General features: G+C 51.3%; 1 protein-coding gene across 3 annotated transcripts in view; it reads right to left on the minus strand.

Moving 5' to 3' along the window:
- Positions 1–25060, minus strand: part of Bicra (BRD4 interacting chromatin remodeling complex associated protein) — a 71560-nt gene that overhangs the window by 7212 nt on the left and 39288 nt on the right. The window contains exons 2-11 of one of the 3 annotated variants that reach the window (XM_029531816.1): positions 20794–20894; positions 18623–18668; positions 18472–18514; positions 14932–14997; positions 9861–11360; positions 9399–9752; positions 8842–9018; positions 1228–1863; positions 892–1072; positions 556–665 (exon numbers count right to left, since the gene is read on the minus strand). In XM_029531816.1, coding sequence (XP_029387676.1) covers positions 556–665; positions 892–1072; positions 1228–1863; positions 8842–9018; positions 9399–9752; positions 9861–11360; positions 14932–14997; positions 18472–18514; positions 18623–18663 — 3108 coding nt within the window. In that variant the 5' untranslated portion in view covers positions 18664–18668; positions 20794–20894. Of the gene's footprint in view, positions 1–555; positions 666–891; positions 1073–1227; positions 1864–8841; positions 9019–9398; positions 11361–14931; positions 14998–18471; positions 18515–18622; positions 18669–20793; positions 20895–25060 lie in introns of all 3 variants that reach the window. The other 2 variants (XM_021219430.2, XM_029531815.1) reach the window with 2 other exon arrangements.

Here is a 25060-nt window from a genome sequence, read left to right on the forward strand (position 1 = left end):
TCCAAGGGTTTGTGCAAGCCAGTGCTCCACCCCTAGCCATGACCTCAGCCTTTCACTGGAGGATTCTAGGCAGGAGCTCTACCACTGAGCCACACACCCATCCCCTCACTGGGGGATTCTAGGCAGGGGCTCTACCACTGAGCCACACCCCTATCCCCTCACTGGGGGATTCTAGGCAGGGGCTCTACCACTGAGCCACACCCCCAGCCCCTCACTGGGGGATTCTAGGCAGGGGCTCTACCACTGAGCCACACCCCCAGCCCCTCACTGGGGGATTCTAGGCAGGGGCTCTACCACTGAACCACGCCCCCAGCTCCTCACTGGGGGATTCTGGGCTGGGCTCTACTACTAATCCACAGTTGTATCCCACACTTAAACTGCTGTACTGGTGGTTCATCTCTGACCCCACAGAGATCCACACACCCTTGCTCCTAGCTAGCTCTTCTCACCGTCTCTGCTGCCCCTGCCCCTGCCCCTGCCCCTGCCCCTGCCCCTCTTCATCTCTCCCGCCAGCTCACTCTTCGATCACTAGCTGCTCCGAGGTCCCTTACTCACCTGCATCGCTGGGGGCTTCCCTGGCCCAGCCACAGAAGCTTTGGCCACACTCAGGGTTGGAAGGTTGCTGGCAAAAGCTTTGTTTTCGGCAGGAAGTAGAGGAGGGAGGCCTGGGGTGGGTAAGGAAAGGAGAGGGCTCAGGGGTCACCAGCACGAAGGCCGTTCCATTGTGAGCCCCCTTCCCATCCCGCAGCTATCCCACCAGTGCCTCATTCCTGAGACCCGGGCAGCCCACCCTCCTTCTTATACCTGGCGGTACCAGCAGGGCAGGACGACACCCTGGGCTCTGGCACAGTTCTACCCGACCCCTTTGCCTAGGCAGGCTCCTCACCCTACCTGTGGTGGCCATAGGTGTGGAGGCTGGGGCATGGCTAGAGGCGGCAGGAGTCCCAGGTGGTGCCTGTCCACTGACTAGCACAGAGGCAGTAGGACTGGTGAGGGTCCCCAGGGTGGTGGATGTCTGTGGGGTGGGGGGAGTACCCCCAGCCTTATTCTGGAGAATAATCCCAGATGGCACCTGAGGAAGGGTAGGTAGTTGAGGGGTGGGACATGGGATCGCAGTGGGGTGGAAGATGCACTGGGGAGGGGTGTGGACATACAGTAGGCAAGGCAGGGAAGGGCGAGGGGCCAGGTTCGGGAGGTGGGGAGTTAGGTGACCCTGCTGATGGTTACCTGGTGGAATCGTTCCAGAAGTGCTTTTGGCTGGGGCAGCGTGGGAAAGGGGGCGGTTACCATCTGGAAGGTCCGAGGTGGTGGAGGAGGGGGCGCCGTGGGCTCAGGGACCATGTGGAGGGCTGGTGGCGGAGTAGGGGACTTATGGGGTCCCTGGCCCGGTGGGAACTGGAGTTGGAAGTCAGGGGGTGTGGGGACTGGCAACCTGGTAGAAGGCTCAGAGGAAGAGGCCACAGCAGAGGGGGTGGAGGCAGGAGGGAGGTGGGAGGCTGGGGGCAGTGGGCCCTCCGGAGGCTGGGATGGGGGTCGCAGAGGAGGCTGGGGTGGGCCTGGGGCTGTGGGAGCTGGGGTGCTAGCTGGTGGTGGGGCACCCAATTGATTCTGGATGACAAAGATGCCTGGTAGAGTTGGGGGACCCTGGGGTGGAGGGCAAGGGTGCAGGGTGGGCTCAGAGGGTGGGCAGGTCAGGCTCTGGGGCTGGGATGGAGGGCGTGAGTGGGGTCTTGAGGGTGGGCGGGAAGGGGGCCTGGCAGGGTGTGGGGAGGGCATGTGGGGACTGTCTCCCAGGGGGGCCTGGTGAGGTAGTGATGGGGAGGAGGCGGGGCCCGGGGCTTTCAGTGGAGCAGCTGCAGGGACCTGTGCAGAAGAGGGAGGTAGAGGCAGAGTCAGGCTCATATTATCCTTGGCTTCCACTTTCCCAAGACACTGTAACCCCACCCTTCACCCCGATTCCAATCATCCCACCCAAAGGCCCCATTCTCTGCCTATCCCAGCCGTGCCTGAGGCAGGATCTCAGCTCCTCACTTCACCCAGCCACCCCTGCATCCTTACCCACACCACTGTCCCCAAATGCCCCCCACCCCGGCAGACAAAGGCAAGCCCTGCAGGGTGTGCAGGTTGGCAGCAGCAGAGGAAGCGGTGACAGGGACGTTGGGGGTGGCGGGGGCACCACAAGCTGCCGAGCAGGAGGCAAGAGGAGCGTAGCAGGGGAGGTGCCTGCATGACATTACACAGACGCCACTCAGGACACGTGGCTGTTGGCCAGTGTGGGAGGCTTCATGACCCAGGAGCAAGACAAAGGGCAAGAGGAAAGGCCAGCCGTGGGAAATGGGTGTGTGTGGGTGGATGTTCTGGGCACTGCACTTGGGAACTGGGCTCTTTTGCCTGTCTCAGTGTGCTCATGGCTCCAGCTGTGCGTGTGTGTGTGTGTGTGTGTGTGTGTGTGTGTGTGTGTGTGTGCAAGCACATGTATGGCAGTTCCAGATTCCAGATGGTGCCTGAGCCATACCACCCAACCTGCATCCTGGGCCAGTACACTGTCCTTTTTCCTACGTAGGCCTGGGCCACAGTCTGACCCCTTGAAACTGTCATCTTCAAGTCATGACCTCAACAGGCACTGTGCAACCAGTGAGTGCCAGCTGGGCACCCAGGACTGCGCCAGCATCTGGACAGTGACCCGCAGCACGGACCAGGCTACCAGCACTGGCTAATGGGATGTCTCACAGCGTGGCCTGCTCTCGCCTACTTCACAGGTAAGTGGGCAGAACTGACAGCTGCCGAGGAAGAGGGAGTGACTGCCACCAAGGAGAGGCACAGCTTGGACTGAAGGTCCTCATAGGGTTCCGGCCCTTCTCACAGCCTCATAAAACTACCCACCAACGGGAAGCTCTGTTCGAGAGCTGGGATCACGGGCTGGCAGGGAGGCTCAGCGGACAGACTGGCCGCCAAGTCTGATGACCTGAGTTCGATCCCCAGAGCCCACATGGTAGAAAGAGTGAACCAAGTCCCACAGGCTGTCCTCTAACCTCCATATACAGTCTGTGGCATGCCCACGGGCACACACAAAGACCCAAGGCCAGAGAGCCTGAGGGCTCCTGCTCTATGCCCGTGGCTTTCAACCTCCCCGATGCTGTGACTCTAACATAATTCCTGGTGTTATAGTGATGATCCCCAGCCGTAAAGTTATCTTGTTGCTACTTCATAACTGTGATTTTGCTACTGCTATGAATGTAAATATCTGATCTGCAGGATATCTGAGATGCGCCCCTGTGAAGGGGTCAGTCAACCCCAAGGGGGTCAGGACCCACAGGTTGAGAATCACTGCTCTACAGTGAGAGGCAATCTGCAGCTTAGCTTCACTACCTGGACCTCCCGATGGAGCCAGTCACCAGAGCAGAGCATCTGACCTCTCAGTCTGGGACACTTTGAGCAACCCTTCCAAGCTCAGCACTGATTAACTTCTGGTAACTAAGAGGCAAAACAGACCTATAACAAACTAGAACAAGCCACCACTCTCCCATCCCTACAGCGCTGCCAGCTCCAAGCAGAGAGCACATTAACAGCTCCAGGCTTGCCGACAGAACAAAAGGGACCGTCCCCTGACAACCCTGCACAAGGCAACCTGTTCTGGGGAATTTCAAAGCCTCACATGCTTGGGAATGTGCTCTAGTTGGTAGCCTGCCTGTCTACTATGCACAAAGATCACCAGCACTACATCAGCCCAGCACAATGGTTCAAGGGCAAAGTGGATCTCAGCACCTGGGAGCTTGCAACAGGTGGGTTAAGAGTTCAAGGTCATCCTCAGCTATACAAAAGAAACTTTTATCTTAGTTGTTGCTTCTCCAGGACTATGCAACACAGAACATTTGAAAGGGGAGTGGGGATGCGGTAGGAAGGTGAAGTATCTGAAAGCCCATAGTAGGGTAGGGCAGGGCAGAGATGTCCTGATGTCCTTTAAGGATTTTTTTTGTTTGTTTGTTTTGCCTGCCTGTATGTCTAGCCAACAGAGGCCAGAAGAGGGCACTGGATCCCTTGGAACTGAAGTGACGACTGTTGTGAGTCCCTTTTAGGAACGTTTTTTGATTGGTTTACTCAATCTTCCCACAAATAATATGTTTCACTTTTTTTTTTTCCTTTCCTTTGTTTTTGTTTTTATTGAGGCAGGGTTTCTCTGTATAGCTTTGGTTGTCCTGGAACTTACTCTATAGACCAGAATGGTCTTGAACCCAGAAGTCCACCTGCTTCTGCCTCCTGAGTCCTGGAGTTAAAGGTGTGTACCACCACTGCCTGGCTTAATTTTTCCCCAAAGAACAAAGGGGCATCTGGGGAGATGTCTCCTCACCTTTGAGTGCTTGCTACTCTTCCAGAGGACCCAAGCTTGGTTCAGTACCCAAACCCGGCAGTTCACAACGACTTGTAAGTGTAGCTCCCATCTCTAATATCTCCACATCTCAAATATCCTTAGGCAAACCCACTCAAGGGCACAGACCCACACTGACATCAGTAAAAGCAGCAGAATTATTTATAAAAAGAGAAAAGGGTCTAAGAAGGGAACTCGGTGGAAGAGTGTGTGCTTAGAATGTACACGCCCCGGGTTCTGTGCCCAGCACTAGGGGGAAATGGAGAAGAAAACAGAGTTAGAGCTAATGAAGAGGAAATGCAAGGCTGACCTGGGCTATGGAGCGAGTTTACAGTTAGCCTAGGCAAATTTGAGATACTGCCTCAAAATAAATAAAAAGGCTGAAGAGATGGCTCAGCAGCTAAGAGCACTGGGTGCTCTTCCAGGGGGGTCCCAGCTTCAGGTCTCAGCATCCACATGGAGGCTTACAACCCTTCTTTACTCCAGTTCTAGGGGAACGGACTGCATCTTCTGATTGCACTGGGCACCAGGTACCAGCAAATACCTATACATATAACATAAATAAATCTTTAAAGAATGAAACAAAGAAAGGAAGGAAGACAGACAGACAACCCCACCCTCGCTCACAGGGATATCCACTGTGGTCTTACTTACAAATAGAAAAACCACAGTATAACCCAGGGAGAGAGCAAGTTTGTGTTCTGGTGCCCAAGAAAAGCCCAGTTCTTCCCATTACCCTAAATGCCTTTCTAGTGAATGACCACACGGGGGCATGAAAGAACTACATAAAACAAGACTTTGGCGGAACAAGTGTTGAAACTGGTTTCTGAATGTTGGGTAGATTTTAGCCTGTCTGCAAGTTCAAATCTTGGGATCTACACAGCGGGGAAGAGACTCTAACCTTTGTAGGTGCACAGGCGCTCTAATTATGTACACACAAAATAAATTTAAAACATATCAACTGGAGTACAAAACTGAATCAGATAGTCCTGTGTACACACTAAATTTGCTAGCTTTGCTAATAGTACAATGTGGATTTTTTGTTTGCTTGATTTTGAGATGGGTCTCACTGTATAACTAGCCCCTCTCAGTTCTAGTAATCCTCTTGCCTCAGCCTCTGAAGTGCTGCAATTCTAGATGTACAACACTACAGCTGGCCAATACAATAGTTAAAGTAAGAGAAAACTTCCCCCAGGGCTGTAATGCGATGCACTAAAATCTTAGGATCAGATTGTAAAATATTACGGGGCAGGAGGTAACATTGTGCAACCTCATCTCAAAGGATCCAAGCAGGAGGCAGGCGGATCAACAAATCCAGGGCCAGCCTGGTCTACAGATCAAGTTCCTGAAAACAGGGAGACCCTGTATGGAGTGGGGAGAAGAAAGATAGATAGTGGCTGGCAAGGTGGCTCAGTATTTAAGAGCACTGGCTGTTCTTCAGGGGACTAAGGTTTGAGTCTTAGTACCACATAATAGCTCACACTTGTCTTTAGTCCTAGGGCATCTGACACCCTCTTCTGGCCTCTGTGGTTACCAGGGATACAAGTGGTAGACATACATACATGCAGGCAAACACCCGTACACATAAAAAATAAAAATAAGTCTTGTAGAAAAATCTCACTAGTTTCTAGAATACTCCCATCCTTGCCACCTACCTATATTTAATCCCTACCCCAGGATTAGTTTCTGTGACCAGGAACTCCCCAGAAATGATCACATGTCACTTCTGAGACTATGCCACAAGTAGGCTTCAATTCCCACCCAAAGCTGGTTCTCGCTACTCATGTGCTGTGTGGAAGCCAACCACAGCTTGCTGTGGCCCGTCCCTTCAGACGCCCACACAGGCTGAGCTGCGAGACAGGCTCATCAGCCTCAACAAGCCATTACATGATTGCAGCCCTGCCTGACACCTTTCTTTTTCTTTATTTGAGACAAGAATCTCATGTAGCCCTGGCTGGCCTGGCACTCACTATATAGATCAGGCTGGTCTTGAACTCAGAGCTCTGCTTGCCCCTGCCTTCTAGGTGCTGGGATTCAAGGCTTGAGCCATGACTACAAAGTCTCACGTCCTGCAGGTTAAACTGGAACTCACTCTGGAGTCCAGGATGACCTTGAACCCTGAGTCTTCCTGCCTTTGACTCCACTAGCTGTCTGGCTCCTTTTGGTTAAGAGTTGTCTCAGTGTTGTTCAGGCCTGGTGAAAGAACAACTAGCAAGAAAGCTGAGCGGTGGTGGTGTAGTCCTTTAATCCCAGTTCTCAGGAGGCAGAGACAGGTGGGTCTCTGTTTGAGGCCAGCCTGGTCTACAGAGTAAATTCCAGGACAGCCAGGGCTACACAGATGGCTCTGTCTCAGGGGAGGAAAAGAAAAAGAAAAAAGAAGAAAACCCCACAGACACGTGAGTTTGTGCACATGTCGTAACTCTGTAAAGTAGCTGCTATCTATCATCCTCACCTAAGTGGTAAGGAAACTGATGCAAAGAGAGAAATAAGCAAGGTGCACAGGGGCCAGAAGTGCTGGCAGATGCCAGAGCACTCCTCTCCCCAACACTCCTTAATTCCTTTGGACCATGGCTCGTCAACCACATGCAATGCCAGCTAGTGTCATTCTTGGGTTGTGGCCAGCATTGGTAAAGTACAGAAGGACAGAGCTCGGTGGTTAAGAGCCTTGCTGCTTGCCTGGAGGATCCAGGTTCTGTTCCTAGCACCCATGATCAGGTGGGTCACAACTGTAATGCCAGCTCCAGGGATCCAGTCCCTCAGACCCGAGTGCACATACCCACATGGAGTTATGCACACCTGCAGTAGACACAAACAAACTCCTAATATGTGTAGAGTACACATTAGCTCACCAGTTCAACCTAAGCCCCCTTCCCCACCCTCAGTCTAGACAGAAGCAGCGTGTTGTTCAAGTCTATATGACATGCAATCTGTATGGACACTCATGGCTGTCCAAGGGCCAACCCCACAGATGTTGCTGTCCATACCCTTGCCAATATATGATCTGAAGACTCACTTTCCTCACATGTAAAGAGTGTCTACAAATCAACAAGAGATGGACCAGGAACCCACAGGAAAGTGGCAAAGGACAGAAACAGTTTCATAGAACAAATAGTTCTTAAATGTATAAAAATTTGCCTCATTTCGCTGGGAGAGGACAGGAGCAAGCTACACTGCTGACAAAGCTACACCAAGCAGTCCACAGAGGGCAGCTTGGAAATAGCATTACAATGTGAAGCCATACATCTTTTTTTTTTTTTTTTTTTTGGTTTTTCGAGACAAGGTTTCTCTGTATAGCTCTGGCTGTCCTGGAACTCACTTTGTAGACCAGGCTGGCCTCGAACTCAGAAATCCACNCCTGCCTCTGCCTCCCGAGTGCTGGGATTAAAGGCGTGCACCACCACGCCTGGCCGCCATACATCTTTTAAAGTACCACAAAATTCAGTCTAAAGAACTTATTTTAGGTTATATGTGGTAGAATAGACTTGTAAGCCCAGCAACTTGGGACAGTGAGGCAGGACCACAAACTAAAGGCTTAACTGGTCAATTTAGCAAGTTAACTCTGTCTTAGTTGGAAATGTTCAAAGGTTTGTGATAGATCTCAGTAGTAGAGCCCCTGCCTAGAATCCCCCAGTGAGGGGCTGGGGGCGTGGCTCTGGCAGAATGTCTACTTAGCATGCACAAAACTCTCAGTTCAAACCTCAGATCACAAAATAATTTATGCTGCAAAATAACCCACAAAGCTGTTATCCACAGCCTTGTTCACAACAAGAAAAACCCAGTGACTTTAGAAGCCCATCAACTTGCTAAAAAAAAATAGCATATCTACACAATGGTCTACTACCCAGTCAGTGAAATAATAAAAAGCAGTCACCCACCGAGGTCAAGTCTAAACAACAGACACAAGGCGTGAGTCTAGCCACAGCAGTCCACTGCATTTTATAAAACCTGAAGACAGAGCATTCGTGTGTGGTCATGCTCACACCCACACTGAAAAGGAAATTCAAGAGCCTTGTTCCAGAGGAGCTGAGGATTTCAGTACGGTTCTCCGGGCTGTTGCAGAGACTGGGTCTCATGTAGCCCATGCTGGCTTCAAACTCCCTATATAGCCTAGAATGGCCCTGATACTATTATCTTATTCCTACCACCACCACCACCACCACCACTCTGAGTGCTGGCTACAGACAAGTGACATCAAGTCTGACTTTAGTATGTTTTGAGATGTAAAGGAGTTGTTGTACCCAATACAGTTAGGAGGTCACTCCTCATCCCTTTGTGACTTAATGTGCTTGTCTGGAGCTGGACTCTCCCAGGGCTGGCTGTGGTCTCGAATGTGCACTATGGCTGGGAGACTTTCAGGGAACGTGAGTATGAAGAACAAAGGACAGCGTGTTTCCCAAGGCAGCGGGGACAGAGGCGGGCAGGGCAGAGCGAGCAGGGAGCTGCATAAGGAGGCCAGGCTACCAGGGTGCATCTACCTGGGGAGCTGGAGCTGGGGAAGCCCGGCTGTCGGGGGTCTGAGCGCCGAGGCCAGCTCCTTTGGTGACGGGCGTGGCCAGGGCTGGGTCTTGGGCAGGAGGTGGGGCGCTGACTATGACGGAGGCAGGCACCGAGAGGTGGGGACCCTCTGTAGAGAGGGGCTGCTGGCTCCTCTCCTGCAAGGGGCCACCCACACAGGGTCAGAAGGCCCCCAGAGACCACGGGCTCCCATCTGAGTCTGCCACCCCCATTCAACCTCATGGGGAACGGTAGACAAGAGGTGCAGGGCAGGCAGATCTCGGAACCTCTGTCTGCTCACCCTCCGTGTTCCATCTGTCTGCCTATCCAGCATTCCACCCACCATTCACCATCCCGTCTCTATCTTTCATACACCCTCACAGAGATACTCTCTCATCTGTGAGATCACCAAATATGCCCCTTCCAGTCTATCAGTTAGCCTACCAGTCTGCCCTACCTTGTGGGTATCCCCGAGAGGCTGCCTCAGCTCAGCTATTTGCTGCTCGACCTTGTTCCCTCCCTCAATGCTCCCCCATACCTGGGGCAGGAACATCTGTAGGGAATCCTGAGTGAGGATGGCCGTTGTGGCCGCAGGGGGCGCCTGCCCCAGGACTATCTTCTCTGGGCTGGAAGCCAGGCTTGGGCTGGCCTGAGGAGGGGTGGCCTGAGGCTGGGTGGCCGCCTGTGGAGTAGGGGCCTGTGGAGGCTGCTGTGCCTGTGGCTGTTGGAGACCCATAGGCAGTGGTGTGGTGACAGCAGGGGGCACCTGGGTTGCAGGCTGAACAGCCAGAACAGGTGTGGCCTCCCCCGTGGTGGCAGCTGGAGTGGAGGATTGCACTAGCCCGTCAGGTGCGTTAAGCATGGTCACAGCACTGGGAGGCAGGGTGACGCCCTGGAGGAGGGTGGTAGCTGTGGGGCCAGTGGGAGCCGGCTGGCTCTGAGTGGGCAGGCTGCCAGTGGCCAGTGACACAGGCATCTGGAAGAGGGCAGGTTGGCCCACCTGAATGGGAGCTGCAGAGAGGATGTGCGCAGCGCTGTGTGCCCCAGCGTGGGGTGCCAGCACTGGGCCCAGACTCAGTGGGCCTGCCAGGTTCTGGTTGCTGAGGATAGGGTTGGCAATGAGCTGTCCACCTGCATGTGGGGCTGCGGCTGTGAGGATCTGGCCTCCCACGTTGGCGGGCAGGGCAGAGAGCGACTGGGGGAGTTGTACGGCTGGGGAGCCCGGCAGCAAGAACTGGTTCTGGCCAGACAGCATGTGCTGGGCTGGGATCACGATGCTGCTGCCTTGATTGAGGAGGTGGACGCTCATGGGTTTGCTGAGGGCCCCCGGTGGCTGTGGCGGGGCTGTCCCCGTGGTGGTGACCGGTGGCTGCTTGAACACATTCGCCTGCAAAGCCGGTGCCGGGAAGCCAGACAGCACCACGTTCTGGCCAGCTTTGCCTGTGGCCATAAAAGTCAGGTTCTGGGGGGCCTTAGGCTGCTGGGGCAAGGTGCCTGGCTCACCCTGGATGGTGAGGGTGGCTCCGGGAGGGGGGAAGGGCTTGGGTGTCAGCTGGTAGACTTTGGAGGGCAGGACCCCTGTAGGCTTGGGCTGGATGGGCGTAGGGGTTCTGTGTAAAATCACACTGGGTGCTTGTACCAGTGGTGACGTGCCAAGGCCCGGGGCCACCGCCAGCGGCTGTCCCGAGGGTGCCCCACTGGCTGCTGCGGTGGCAGCCCCTGTCCCGGCAAACACTGAGTTCCCGTTGAGTGTGGTGGTCACTGCGGCTGGAAGATTTTTCTGGATGACCAGGCCGGCTCCCTGGGGGGACACGCCGGCAGATGCCAGTGTCACTGGCTCTGAAGGTCCAGCTGCAGAGGCCAGGTAGCCACTGACAGGTACCTGCTTTGCCAAGAGCTGGGAGGTGGGTGGGTTGAGAGCCATGACAGACTGGCCCACCACTTGAATAGGTGTCAGACCCAAGGTGGCTGCTGTAGCGTTCCCAGGACTGCCGTTGGGTAGGCCCTGGAGACCTGAAATGGACTGAAGGGTCACATTGCCCAGGCCCACGGGCTGCAGGAAGGGTTGGACGCTCAAGGCCTTGTTGACCACATCCTGGGGTGGCACCAGGGCCTGGTGGGTCAGTACAGTGGGCGGGGCTTGCAGCCCCAGCAGATCCGCGCTGCCTGGGAAGAGAGCCTGGGGTCCTGCAGTCACTGCAGTGGCTCCGGCAGCTCCGGTAGCACCTGCCCCATTGTCAGCGGGCTGAAGGGTGGGCAGCTGGAAGGGGCCCAGGTCCAGCTCAGCCTCGGCCTCCAGGGTCTGTTCTGTGATGTTGGCCTCCTGGAGACTCTGCTGAAGGATGTCACAGGGCTGCTCTGGGCCCCCGCCGCCCCCTCCACCTCCTCCTGCTGCAGGGGAGCCCAATATATCATCTTCTAGGAAGTCCAGGTCCACGCTGGGGGCAGGCTGGCTGGGCTCAGGGTTTAGGTGGTTGGCGGCAGCTTCCTGGACGTGGAGCTGGAGGCAGTCGAGAGAAGAAGGTAGGAGCCGAGGTCAACAAAGGGACACTCTGTCTCAAGACCACCACAATCCAAGAGTTTTCCATCTAAAAGTGACTGGGCACAGACCAAACCCTGGCTCAGTTGCAGGCTTCACTGTGTAACCTGCGGCTTGCTTAACCCGACCTCAGTTTCCCCATCTGCACCTATAAGTAGAAGGTGGTAAGAGTCCTGCGGATGAACATAAGCATGAGAGTGCTCGGTGGGTAAAAGCACTGGCTTTACAATCTTCATGACCTGAGGTCCATTCCACTTCCCCGTGTGGAAAGAGGTAACTGACATCTTAAAACTGTCCTTACACCTTGATATGCATTCATGGCATATGTGTATCCCAACTTATACAAGGACCTCACACACACACACACACACACACACACACACCTCATATTAATAAGCAAAAAAAGTTTTGTTTTGCTTTTTTGAGAGAAGAGCCTCATTATGTAACCTGGTTGACTTACAACTTATTCTATAGACCAGGGTAACCTTGAACTCATGGAGATCTGCCCACATTTTTTAAAGTCAGCTGGACCACGGCTCCTGCAGTCACCTCTGTCTGCATGCAGAGTTGACAATCTGAGATCCCTGGATCCCAGAAGGTGGTAGGAGAAACCTGACTCGGACATCCACACACATGCTGCGGCACACTCATGTGTATAAGCATGTGCACATGCACACATACACAGCCACCACAAAGTAAGCAAAATAAGCAAACAAAACTGCCGCCGTCACAGACCCACAATACTTACTTGTGGTTCCGATACCCCTTACAAACCAAGAGGATTTAATGAATCTCTTCTTTTTGGAAGAGGGAGGTTGAGACAAGGTCTCTCTACTTAATCCTGACTATCTTTGAACTTGCTATATACATGAAGCTGACCTTGAACTCACAGATCTCTCTCTTTGACTGATCGAACTGAAGGTATGCACTATCAGAATAGGCTCTGAATCTCTTCTTTTGAGATTAGGTCTCATGTAGCCTAGGCTGGTCTCAAGCCGACTATATAGCTCACGATGACCTTTGTCCAGAGTAGATTAGAACTCACTGTGTAGCCTAGGCCTTAAACTTGCTCTATAGCTAAACTTTTTTTTTTTTTTTTTTTTCAAGAAAGGGTTTCTTTATGTAGCCCTGGCTGACCTGGAATTTGCTCTATAGACCAGGCTGGTCTTAAACTCTCACCTGCCTCTGCCTCTTGAGTGCTGGAATTAACGGTATATGCCACCACCGCCAAGCTGGCTTTTTAAAAAAGTATTTACTTTATGTGTATAAGTGTGCCTATGTGTATTTCCATACAACACATATGTGCCTGGTATCTCCAGAGGTCAGAAGAAAGTCAGACTCCCTAGAACTGGAATTACAGACAGATGTGAGCTACCATGTGGGTGCTAGGAACCAAACCCTATTCTTCTTTAAGAGCAGCCAGTGTTCTTAACCACTGAGACATCTCTCCAGACCCCATGGATGACCTTGAACTCCTGATCCTCCTGCTTCCACATTCCAAGTGCTAGGATTATAGGCAAGCGCCACCATGCCTGATTTTGTTTTTGTTTTTTTTTTTTTTTTTAAATAAGAGCAACCTTTCTCAGGAGTTCTGGGTAGTACACTGCATAACGACCCAGCCCTCCAGTCTCACATGGTTGCCACAGGAATCATGTGACACAAAACTTGTCTGACCCCAAAGTTTGATATGAGGCAGGAGGTTGGGGGGAAAGAAAGACACAGCAAGTGCTGGCGAGATGGCTTAGCGGGTAAGAGCACTAACTGCTCTTCCAAAGGTCCTGAGTTCAAATCCCAGCAACTACATGGTGGCTCACAACCACCTGTAAAGAGATTTGATGCCCTTTTCTGGTGCGTCAGAAGATAGCTACAGTATACCTATTTATAATAATAAATCTTTGGGCCTGAGCAAGTGGGGTTGACCAGAGAGCGGGGTTGACTGGAGTGAGCGGGGCCAGCCAGAGCAAGAGAGGACCTACAAAAATTCAATTTTCCAACAACCACATGAAGGCTCACAACCATCTGTATAGCTACAGTGTACTCATATACATAAAATAAATAAATAAATCTTTAAAAAAAAGATAGACATAGCACAGCAACTGCTGTGGGGGGCCCTGGTCACAGCACAGCCCCTGCTGTTGGGGGTCTGGTCACAATGCTTCCTCAATGTGACCACAATCAGTGGCAAACACCGCTCAACAGGCATAGGGTGCAGAGAGTCACAGGCAATACAGAGGCTTGAGGAATGTCAACTCAGACTAAGACTAATGAAAGATTCAGCGTTGGAGCTGGGCATGTGGCCTAGGCACCTGCCTAGAGAGAGTCAGCTTGGGTTCTTCCCCAGCAAAGGCTGGTGGTGCGTGGCCATAATCCAACACATGACTGTAGAGGCAGGAGGATTAGAAGTTAAAGATTATCCCTCAGCTACCTAGTCTATTTCTGGAAGTTCAGGATCCCACAAGACCTTATCTCAGAAAACCAAAATACATAAGCTTCAATAAAGGTCTTGAAATAACAAGACAGAGTAGAGTGGCCACTGCTCTGCTCTGATTGAGTCTATTAAATCCAAGTTATTTTTCTAAACCTAGTCATTATGATAAAAGGTTATTTGGAATATGCTGTTATGGTTGATTCATAAAGTAACACATTAAAAGATGGCAGTTACCATGACAGGGACCAGCGAGAGAAAGGAGGACAGGGGCAGCAGAGTAGCAAGGGAGAAAAGGGAGAGAGGGAGCTGGGAGATGGACAGCCCGGAAAGGGCTTTCCTCCTAAGTCTGACACCCCAGAACCCACCCAAAACCAGCCAGATGGGGCTGGAGACATGGCTCAGCAGTTACAAGCACTGGCTGGGGCTGGAGAGATGGCTCAGAGCTTAAGAGCTCTGGCTGCTCTTCCAGAGGTCATGAGTTCAATCCCCAGCAACCACATGGTAGCTCACAACCATCTGTAATGGGATCTGATGCCCTCTTCCAGCCTGCAGGTATGCACGCAGACAGAACACTGTATACACAATAAATAAATCTCTAAAAAACAAACAAGTATGCACAGACATACATGCAGCCAAAACATTAATAATAAGCATAAAATAATTTTTAAATATCGGAGGATGTATTAAACCCCGTGTTAGGAAGACACAGGAAAGACTCAAGGGGTTAGCTGGCCACCCAGCTGTGACAAGTTCCAGAGTGGTAGGAGACCCTTATAAAACAAGCTGGATGGTTCCTAGCAAGTGATAATACCCCAGGCTGGCCTCTGGCCTCCACATGTACAAACATGCATGCATGCACGTGCGCGCGCGCCTCCCACACATACAGAGAAGCAATTGAGGGTCTGGTATAGTTAAGCACAGAGTACATGCTCAGTGTTCTCTGCAGCCATCAGGGAGGAGCCCTTCCCCCAGGGCCACATGGCATCTACCAAAAAGCACTAGAGGCGCCGTCCTCTGCCCTCTCTCTGCCCAGGCTTGCCCTCCAGCCTCTGCCCCTTCTTCTGCTCCAGCAGTATAGGCAATGTCCAACGGCCAGAGACTTACCCCAGGACCTTCATAGAAGGCACTTTGGGCCTCCACAGGGGCATCCAGGAGGTCATCGCTGTCCAGCTGCAATGAGAACCACCCCCAATCCAAGGTCAAACGTAAACAGAGCAGGACCAGACTCTAGAGCAGAGATTAATTGGGGGTTGAGACAAAAGGAGAGGGGTATGGGAGGGGACATAGGAGCACCTGTCCCAAAGAATGGGGCTGGACACAGGCTTCTACCCAGGGCACTTCCCATCACTGTCAAGTCCCCTGCCTGGCTTCTAAGACTCCATTCCCTTGGCCTTGGCACTTTGGCTCTTGGTATGCACCCAAGGCGTGCTCCTGCACAGAAACCATAGCCCTCCTGGTAGCACACCCTTGTGGCAATGACACACCTGCTCATGACACCTGTCCCACACTTCTTACTCTTTCCCTTCTCCCCAACATAATGTGTAGTTGTGAGTTTGCTTCATGGGGGCAGGACCTGCTGAGTCCTGGGGAATCTTGGCACCTGAATTGAGCCTAACATAGACAGAGATCCACTTGCCTCGACCAGAAGCCAGTAGGGATTTAAGGCATGCCTGGCCTCCCTCTACCATATATACTGCGCTCAGAGCTACCGAGTACCCTCGAGAGCTCAGCACATTGATGCCTCTCCTTTAAGAGGCACAGCTTACTTCTCCCATTAGGGTGTACACTGGAGTTAGTGGCTCTTTCCTCCTTCCTTCCTCAAGGCAGACACTTGTAGTCTAAGCTAGCCTCAAGCATGCTAGCCGTTAAAGCTGGAGGTAACCTTCTGATCTCCTGTCCCTACCTCCTGAGTGTTGGGATTACAGGTGTGCCCACCATGCCTCATTTTATGTGGTGCTGGGGACTGAACTTAAAAGCTTTTACTCAGCAGCTCCCAAATGTGACTCATGATACTAGGTCATAAAAGGTATAGTGGCTTCCTTCTGGCTCTCTGTCATGGGTTGCTTGTGACAAGGGAACTCAGCTCCCATATCCTGAGGACATTTAAACAGTGAGAGTGAACATTGTTCTCCTTGGACTCCAGACAAGCCCACAGGATAGTGGTTCTCAACCTTCCAGATGCTTCAACCCTTTAATATACAGTTCCTCAAGTTGTGATGGCATCCAACCATAAAATTATTTTGTTGCTACTTCATAACTGTAATTTTTCTACTGTTATGAACCACAGTGTATTTTCTGATGGTCTTGACTAATTCCTATGTAGGGGGTCACTCAACCTCCAACGGGGTCACAACCCACAAGTTGAGAACCACTGCTTTAGATGCTTGCAGCTCCTGTTACATAGGCTGCTGTGACCACAGAGAAAGTCCCCGAGCCAGAACCACCCAGCTGATTCCTGACCCAGATTCCCAACAAGGCAAAAGCCTAACAAAAAGGTGCTAAGTCACCATGTGGGGGTAACCTCTCATACCACTGTAGAACACACTGGTCCCCCCCCAGACAGCTACATTTTCCCAGATTTCCTGGGACACAAATAAAATCTGAGTCCCTGAGAACTGCTATCAGGGTCAGAATAAATAAATCAGTCATGTGTGGTGGTGGGTGACTTTAATCCCAGCACTGGGGAGGCAGAGAGGGTGGATCTCTGTGAGTTCAAGGCCAACTTGACCTACCTAGTAAGTTCTAGGACAGCCAGGACTACAAAGAGAGACCCTGCCTCACACTAAACAAACAAACAAACAAACAAAAAATAAAATAAAATCACTTAACCAAGTCTAAAGCACTCAGTGCTGTCTCATAATAGTTCTGAATTTAGCATCTCTCTCAATTCGAGTCTCAATTTCATCCCCGCTAGATAGAGCGCTGTGGTCATCTTAATGCCACTACCTTAGAGTAACCCTTCTGACCACACCAGCTAAAGAAGATCTTTGCTTTATTTTTTTTGGCCAAACATAATGTGTGTGTGTATGTGTGTGTGTGTGTGTGTGTGTGTGTGTGTGGGTGGGTGGGTGTTTGCCTGCACTTATATATGTCTGTGCACCACATGCATGACTGGTGTCATCAGAGGCCAGAAGAGGGTTGGATCCCCTGGACATGGGTTCTCTATAGGATCAGCCAGCACTGATCGGGTTTCTCTGTGTAGCCGTGGCTGTCCTGAAACCCGCTCTGTAGATCAAGCTGGCCTTGAACTCACAGATCACCTGGCTCTGACCCCTGAGTGTTGGGACTAAAGACATATGCCACCACCACCCAGCCTACAGCCAGCATTCTTTACTGATGAGCCATCCCTCCAGCTTTGGGCTTTATTTCTCTCTCTCTCTCTCTCTCTCTCTCTCTCTCTCTCTCTCTCTCTCTCTCTCTCTCTCTCTCTTGTGTTCATGTGCACGTATGTTATACACATGTACGCAGGTGCACATATGGAGGCCAGAGGAAGACATTGAGTGTCTTGTCTGGGGGTGAGGGAGACACAATTAGATTGAAGCAGTCTAAGGCCCAGCTGCCCCTTCACGGGGTGGCGCCTGGAGGTAGTGGGGGGCGGTCAGAGCGACTGTTTCTGGAGTGCACAGAGCTAGATGAAGGGGTACGAGAACCACCTCCCAGGTACCCTCCCACACAGAAATCCTGACCAGGGATGGGGCAGCGTTCTTACCCTCCTTCATTCCCAGCACCCCACACACTGCCTTCATCTCTCTGCCTTATCCTCAGACACAGGCCCTCTTAACTGAATTTGGAGCTAAACGAGGGATCACCACGCCCCAGTGATTCTCCTGCCTCTCCACTCTCCCCAAAGAAATGAGGTTACAGGTGCACACGGCCATGCTGGGCTTCGTACATGGATGCTGGGGATCTGAGCTCAGGTCTCCGTGCTTACATATGTTATCCATACAGCCATCTCTAGCTCCTCTCATTTCTTTCTAGCCATTTTCTGCACTATACTTTTTTTTTTTTTTTTAAGATTTTATTTATTTATTATATGTGTTTACACTGTAGCTGTCTTCAGACACTCCAGAAGAGGGCATCAGATTTTTCTTATGGATGGTTGTTAGCCACTATGTGGTTGCTGGGATTTGAACTCAGGACCTTCGGAAGAGCAGTCAGTGCTCTTAACCGCTGAGCCATCTCACCAGCCCCTGCACTTTTAAAGAAAACCTTATCTAGTAAATAGTAAATGACATTTGTTTATTAGTTAGTTGGTTAGCTGGTTAGCTGGTTAGTCGGTTTGTTTCTATGTAGCCCTGGCTGTCCTGGAGCTTGCTCTGTAGATAACTCACAGAGATCTGCCTTCCTTTGCCTCTTGGGTGCTGGGATTAATAGTATACACCTGGTCTTTTATTTATAATTTTTAATATAGTATGATATTTTAAGAAAATATGTATATCTAAGACAGTATCATTTCCAAATTAAAAATGTGCTAAGATCTTTTTGCCCACCCCACCTTTATTTCAAAGCTGACTTATTTGGTAAACCAGGAAGAAAACACAGCAAGAGGGCAGAGTCTTAGGGGACATTTAGGGGACCTGGACCTTCCTTTGGCTCCTCCAGTCCCATGCCCCAGGAATGCCCCTCCATGCCTCTATCACTTACCTTCTCGGATCCATGCAAGAAGTCATTGAGGGCCTGAGGGTCACTGCAAGAGAGAGGGAAAAGAGACCTTAAGGAGTTAGGCTGAGGAGTGGCGGGAGGGGAGGGGCATGGGAGACGGGCGTGGGTGTGGGGGGGGGAGCCCGTTACTCACCAAATCACGTCTAGTAAGCATCTCCCATCCTCATCATCCATTTCCACTAGATGGGGTGGGGTGGGAAGAGGGTGAGGGAGACACAATTAGATTGAAGCAGTCTAAGGCCCAGCTGCCCCTTCACAGGGTGGCGCCTGGAGGTAGTGGGGGGCGGTCAGAGCGACTGTTTCTGGAGCACACAGAGCTAGATGGAGGGGTATGAGAACCACCTCCCAGGTACCCTCCCACACAGAAATCCTGACCAGGGATGGGGCAGCGTTCTTACCCTCCTTCATCATGCCCAACACCCCCCACATCTGATAGTGATGATGAGACGGCTTTAATTGAGATGAAAAGGTCTCTGATGGGGCACAGGCCTTATGCTAAGTGCGGCATAAAGTATGGCACCCTGACGTTAAGGGTGAAGAGTTGGAGGTACCTAAATTGGAGGTGCCCATCTTCCAGAGAGTAGGATGTGAACCCCAATCTCCAGGGTACCGTTCCACTTTGACTTACACAGTCTAATTCAGAGTCAAAACCCCAACTCCCTGCACCTTTGATCCCAGCACTTGGGAAGATGTCTGTGAGTTCAAGACCAGCCAGACCTGCAAGTGAGACCTTGTCTCAAAAATAAAATAACCGAAACTGTTCTCTCAGGATCTGCAGCTCACGGCAGCCTCCCGCCAGGCAGACCGCCGCTTGCGTTCACCAGCCATGTCCCTGAGCCTACGCACTTCACAGCCCGCGGTCCTGTTGACAGAGCACAGTCTGTGGTAGGGGCCTGCCCTGAGTATTGGTGGGATAAAGCAAGGGAGGGAGGGTGGGATAAGAGCAAGAGAAAGGGCCACCACATTCCCGGGTGAATCCCTTAGACCTGTGCGGTAAGAAAGGTGACAGGCATGATGTCTGGCGGTGGGGACTGAGACGGCAGGAGTAGGGAGGGTCACAAGGCTGGGCCAGAGAGGTGGCAGTATGGGATTGGCCTCCACCGCTGAATGATGAGGATGCGGACGGCTAACGTTTGTCTGGAGCTGTCTGGCGCTCGCCACTGGCTAGCGTGGTCAGAGCCCACAACAAAGGTTAGCGTGGTCAGCCCCCCAAAAGGAGGAAGGGGCTGCTTCACCCCTGTATCCCAAGAGGAACGGATGCTGTCTGCATTTTCCCATCTGCCTCCCAACAGACAGAGTTGCTTCCTGCCAGTCAGCTACTCGTTCCTTCAGAGCATCTAACCACATCCCCTCAGGCCTAAAACATTCCTCCAAAGGGCCCTCCACATCCCACACTGTTCGCCTTTTTGGCACAGGGTCTCTCATTGGCCTGGAGCTCACCAATTAGGCTGGGTTAACCAGTTAGCTAACCCCAGGTATCCTGTGGTCCCCACCTCCCTGGTACTAGGATTCCACGCCCTGCTCTTTACATGGGTTCTGGGGATCACATTCAAGTCCCCACAAGCACTTTACCAGCTGAGCTATCTCCTTAGTGCCCGCCTGACTTTCTAAGCTTCTGTCCCCTCCTCTCCATCCTTCCAGCATCTGCCCTCCTATCCTCATCTCCTATTACAGATCCATTTGACCATCTAAGTGCCTCTCTGTTTCCACTGTCTTTTTAAACTCCTCTGCACTTTAGAAATGCCCAGGCAAACAGACCCATTCATCCTTCCCTTCTTCCAGTACATCAATCCCCTGGCCTCATGTCGGTCTTTCCATTGCAATATCATGAACTGGATACAATGAGGACCACAGTTCCTGAGTTGTGGAAATTTATAGCTCAGGACAGAAAACTAACTCCTTTACCAACTGAACTATCTTCCTGGCCTTTCCTTTCTTTCTCATTATTGTGGATGCTGCAGGCCTTGTAGGTGCTCTGTAACTGTGCCACACCTCTAGCATCTCACAGCAAGATTCTAGGCAGAGGCTCTACCACTGAGCCATGCCCCCAGTTCCTCACTGGAGGATTCTAGGCAGAGATCTACCACTGAGCTACACTCACATTGTCCCATTATAGAATATAAAAGAAAAGGTGATGCTTGAGGGACATCCTTCCTACAGCTGTACACGGGGATGCAGGCTGGAGAGGAGGGACTGAAGGAGGCCGCTAAACCAGGTTCTGCAAGTCAGAGGCCAGTGGGCCCCACAAGTACCCAAAGGAACAACTGCACCTCCAAGAGCGAACTGAGGGTCTGCCCTGGTTACCTGTGCTATGAAGGAATCATGAAGGGAAGGGTGCGGTGGCCACTCCAGGTCTACGCAGGGCCCCAGGCTGGGGACTTTGATAATGTCCTTTGTGGGGCCAGCTATGGAAAGAAAGGAGAAAGCTGTGAGTGAAGGTTATGAGCCGGCAAAAGACATGCATGGAGGGACAGGGACGGGAGAGACAGAGGGAGGGAAGAGCCTGGAAGAGAGTGAGGACAGGAAAAAGAGGGAGGCTTGGGAAGACAAGAGAACACGGTTTTTATAATCCTGACACTGGGGAGCCTGAGGCAGGAGGATGGAGAGTTGTAGGTAAGCCTGGGCTACATAAGATTATGTTTTAAAACAACTTACAAAGAAGTAAGCAACCACTGCTACTAAACTGTATTACAACTAAGAACTATTATTAACTAGTTTACTTAACACAAAGCATATCATGTGGCTCAGGCTGGCCTGTGAACTTGAGATCCTCCCACCTCAGCCCCCAATGCCAGGATTATACTGTGCTCCACCAGGACAGGTCCCCGTTATTAAGTTTTTAAAGGGGGAACGAAAAGAGAGAGGAGGAAGAAAGACAGAAAACCACAGGTTTAAAAGCACACAAAGCAATCTTACATACTATTGGAAGAACAAGGTGTATGGTGTGCATACACATATGTAACACCACAGCACACACTGTACCAAATCACTTACTGATACTGCACTTCAATATAAAATACCCAGTTCTGGCTCTGTATCATTATTCTCCATTCTAGAGTCTGAACCCAGATAATTATGTTTGAAGTTAGTGATCATTTTACCCCTGAGCCACACCCCCAGCCCCTCACAGGGGGATCCTAGGCAGAGGCTCTACCACTGAGCCACACCCCCAGTCCCTCACAGGGGGATCCTAGGCAGAGGCTCTACCACTGAGCCACACCCCCAGTCCCTCACAGGGGGATCCTAGGCAGAGGCTCTACCACTGAGTCACACCCCCAGTCCCTCACGGGGGATTTTAGGCAGCTGCTTTTCCATTGCTGTCACACCACCAGCCTTCTAGAGGCTATCCTTTTTCTGGAAGTGGGGAGGAGGGCTAGGGGATAAAGGATGGACATGCCCTCACTTTGTAGGCCTGGCTGACCTGGAATTCATAAAGGCCTGCCTCTGCTTCCAAAGGATGGAGATTAATGGTGTGTACCACAACTTCTGGCCCTATGGCCAGTTATTATTTGAAACAGATGTGTTGTATTAATCAGCCACAATAGTCCCTGAAACATGGTATCTGTGTCCTAGGGGATAAAGGGTCTGGTTCCCATAGGCCTGCGGGCACAACTGCTCCATCAACCACTCAGTGCAGGGCCTTGGTTACTGGCAAAGGCACCTTATCTCGGATATACTGGCGCCCCCTCGCTGAGGTCACCAATGGAACTCACCTCATACATCGACTCTCTCTGCCAGACACTCTACAGCCTCTGTGGCTGACAAGTGTCCAGGAGACACTTCACACAAGGAACTCATCAGAAAATAAAATGTCTGGCACACAGACAGGCTCACACCTGTGATCCTATCTCCTAGAATGCAGAGGCAGGAGGATGGTGAGTTTGAGGCCAGCCTGGACCTACATAGCAAGACTGTCTCAAGAAACAAGATCATAGTGGTGAGATGGCTCAATGGGTAAAGCCCGGTGCCCTGAGCTCAAACAAGGGCACCCACACGGTAGAGTTGTCCCAAAGACTGTGTCCCCAGCCTTCCCTCTATGGCTTTGGAACTGGAGTGACATGGCAGGAGAGTGAGGACAACAGCTCTGGCTAGGTCACTTTCCAGTCAATCCCCACGTGATGGAGATGCAGCACCTGTCAAAGGCCCTGGAGCACAGGCCCTCTCCTCCCGGGTTCCAGGTATGCTGCCTGCGACAGATGGCAAGGGGTCTGCAAGGCTTACAGGCTCCTACCGTGGCTCGATTACCACTGTTCCCGCGCCCTGCTTCTGGCTTGGCCCAAACTCTGCAAACAACTGTCTCCCCTACCACAGCACGTGTGGGGGTCAGAGAACAGCATGTAGGAATCAGTTCTCGCCATCCACAATGTGGGTCCCAGGGATTAAACCCAGGTGATCAGTCTTGGTGACAAGTACCTTTACTTGCTGAGCAGTTTTGCCATCCTTGTCTTGTGTGTGTGTGTGTGTGTGTGTGTGTACATATAATCATAAATATAATATACTTAATTATATGTGTATGTACGTATGTATAATATTTAATTTTTAGAGACAGAGTTTCTCTGTGTAGCCCTGGCTGGTCTCAAACTCAGAGACCCACCTGCCTCTGTCTCCCAAGTGCTGGGATTAAAGGCGTGTGGCAGCGTGAGCTGGCTCGTTTTCTTTTTCCCTCTTTTGTGAGACAGGCTCTCATTTTTGTTGCCCCAGCCATCCTGGAGCTCACTACACAGACCATGAGGTCCTTGAACTCACAGAGGTGCACCTGTCTCATCTAACTTCTGAGTGCTGTCATTTAAGGTATCTGCCACCACACCTGCCCTGGCTTTGCTTTCTGAGAAGAGGCATCACTACATGAACTACAGGGGCCTCGAACTCATGGCAGTCCTCTGCTTCAGCCCTCTCAGTGCTGTGATTACAAAAGTGTGCCACCCTGCTATGCTCCCCAGGTTGGCCTCGCTTTCTCGGATTCGAACAATCCTCCTGCCTCACAGAGCAACCACATGGCACGGCCAAGTGTTCAACTTTCATTAGTCTTAGATTTCCTTTGCAGAAGTCAGGTCTTTGTTTTATTTGAGACAGAGCCTCACTATGTAGCTCTGGCTATCCTGGAACTAACAGAGATCTACCTGCCTCTCCCTCCCAAGTGCTGGGATTAAAGGTATGTGCAATCACACCTAGCTTTGCAGTAGTCATGTTAAGGAAGGAGGGAGCTGGGGAAGAGGGCTCAGTTAGGAAAAGAGGGGCTTTGTAAGCATGAGGCCCTGAGTCTGATCACTAGCACCTATTCCACATAAAAGTCTGGGTGTGGTGTCATACATTGGTAACCTCAGTACGAGAGAGGCAGAGATAAAAGATCTCTGGGGTTTACTGGCCAGGTGGCTTCATGTGTTGGTGAGCTACAGGTTCAGTGAGAAACTGTCTTAAGGAAGGGTGATGTTATAGGTTGTTCTCTGGTCTCCAACCACAAAGAAAGAGAGAGCAAGTGAGAGAGATGAGATGGAGGGCAGGGAGATTGTTCCCCAATGAGGGATTGGAGGTGGAGGTGTGGTTCAAGGGTAGTGCACCTGCCTAGAATCCCCCAATGAGGGGCTGGGGGTGTGGATCAGTGGTAGAGCCCCTGCCTAGCATGCACAAGGATCCTGGGATGATCTCCAGAGAAAATACACAGGCCAATAGCACACAAAAGGAAGGATGCCCAGCATGATTCATCGTGGGGGAAATGCACTCAAAGCCCCAAGGAGACAAGGCCCCACACCCCTGAGAGTGGCTACCATGAAGAAAAGGGAAGTAGCAAGCGCTGGCAGGGCTGTGGGAAACCGGAGCCCTTGCTCACTGCTGGAAGGAGTGGAGCTCTGTTGGCTGCTGTGGTAGGGTTTGGCAGTTCCTCAGAACATTAAAAATAGCACTCACAGTCAGCACAGTAACCCCACTTCTGGGTGCCTGTGCAAAGAAATCAAAAGTCTTAAATAGGGATTGGTACACCAGAGGCCACCGCTGCGTTTTCCACAACAGCTCATAGAAGCCGCCTGAGTATCTGTGAATGGACAGATAGATAAATCAACTCTAGTGTGTATCTGTACGATGGAACATTCAGGAAGCTCTAACATGTACACATAGATCAACAGTTCTCAACCTGTGTGTGGGTCATGACCCCTTTGGCAAACTTCTAGCTCCAAAAGTACTTACATTATGATTCACAACAGTAGCAAAATTACAGTTATGAAGTAGCAACGAAAATACTTTTTTTTTTTTAATGGACTTTTTTTTTTTTTTTTTTAAGATTTATTTATTTATTATATGTAAGTACACTGTAGCTGTCTTCAGATACTCCAGAAGAGGGCGTCAGATCTTGTTACGGATGGTTATGAGCCACCATGTGGTTGCTGGGATTTGAACTCCAGACCTTTGGAAGAGCAGTCGGGTGCTCTTACCCACTGAGCCATCTCACCAGCCCCACGAAAATACTTTTATGATTCGGGGGTCACCAAAGCATAAGGAATTATATTAAAGGGCTCTGGTATTAGGAAGGTTGAGAACCACCGTCACAGGCAGACCTTGAGTTTGGAAAGCTGAAAAG

This window comes from Mus pahari, chromosome 19 (assembly GCF_900095145.1).
Source record: "Mus pahari chromosome 19, PAHARI_EIJ_v1.1, whole genome shotgun sequence".
NCBI classification, from domain to species: Eukaryota; Metazoa; Chordata; class Mammalia; order Rodentia; family Muridae; genus Mus; species Mus pahari.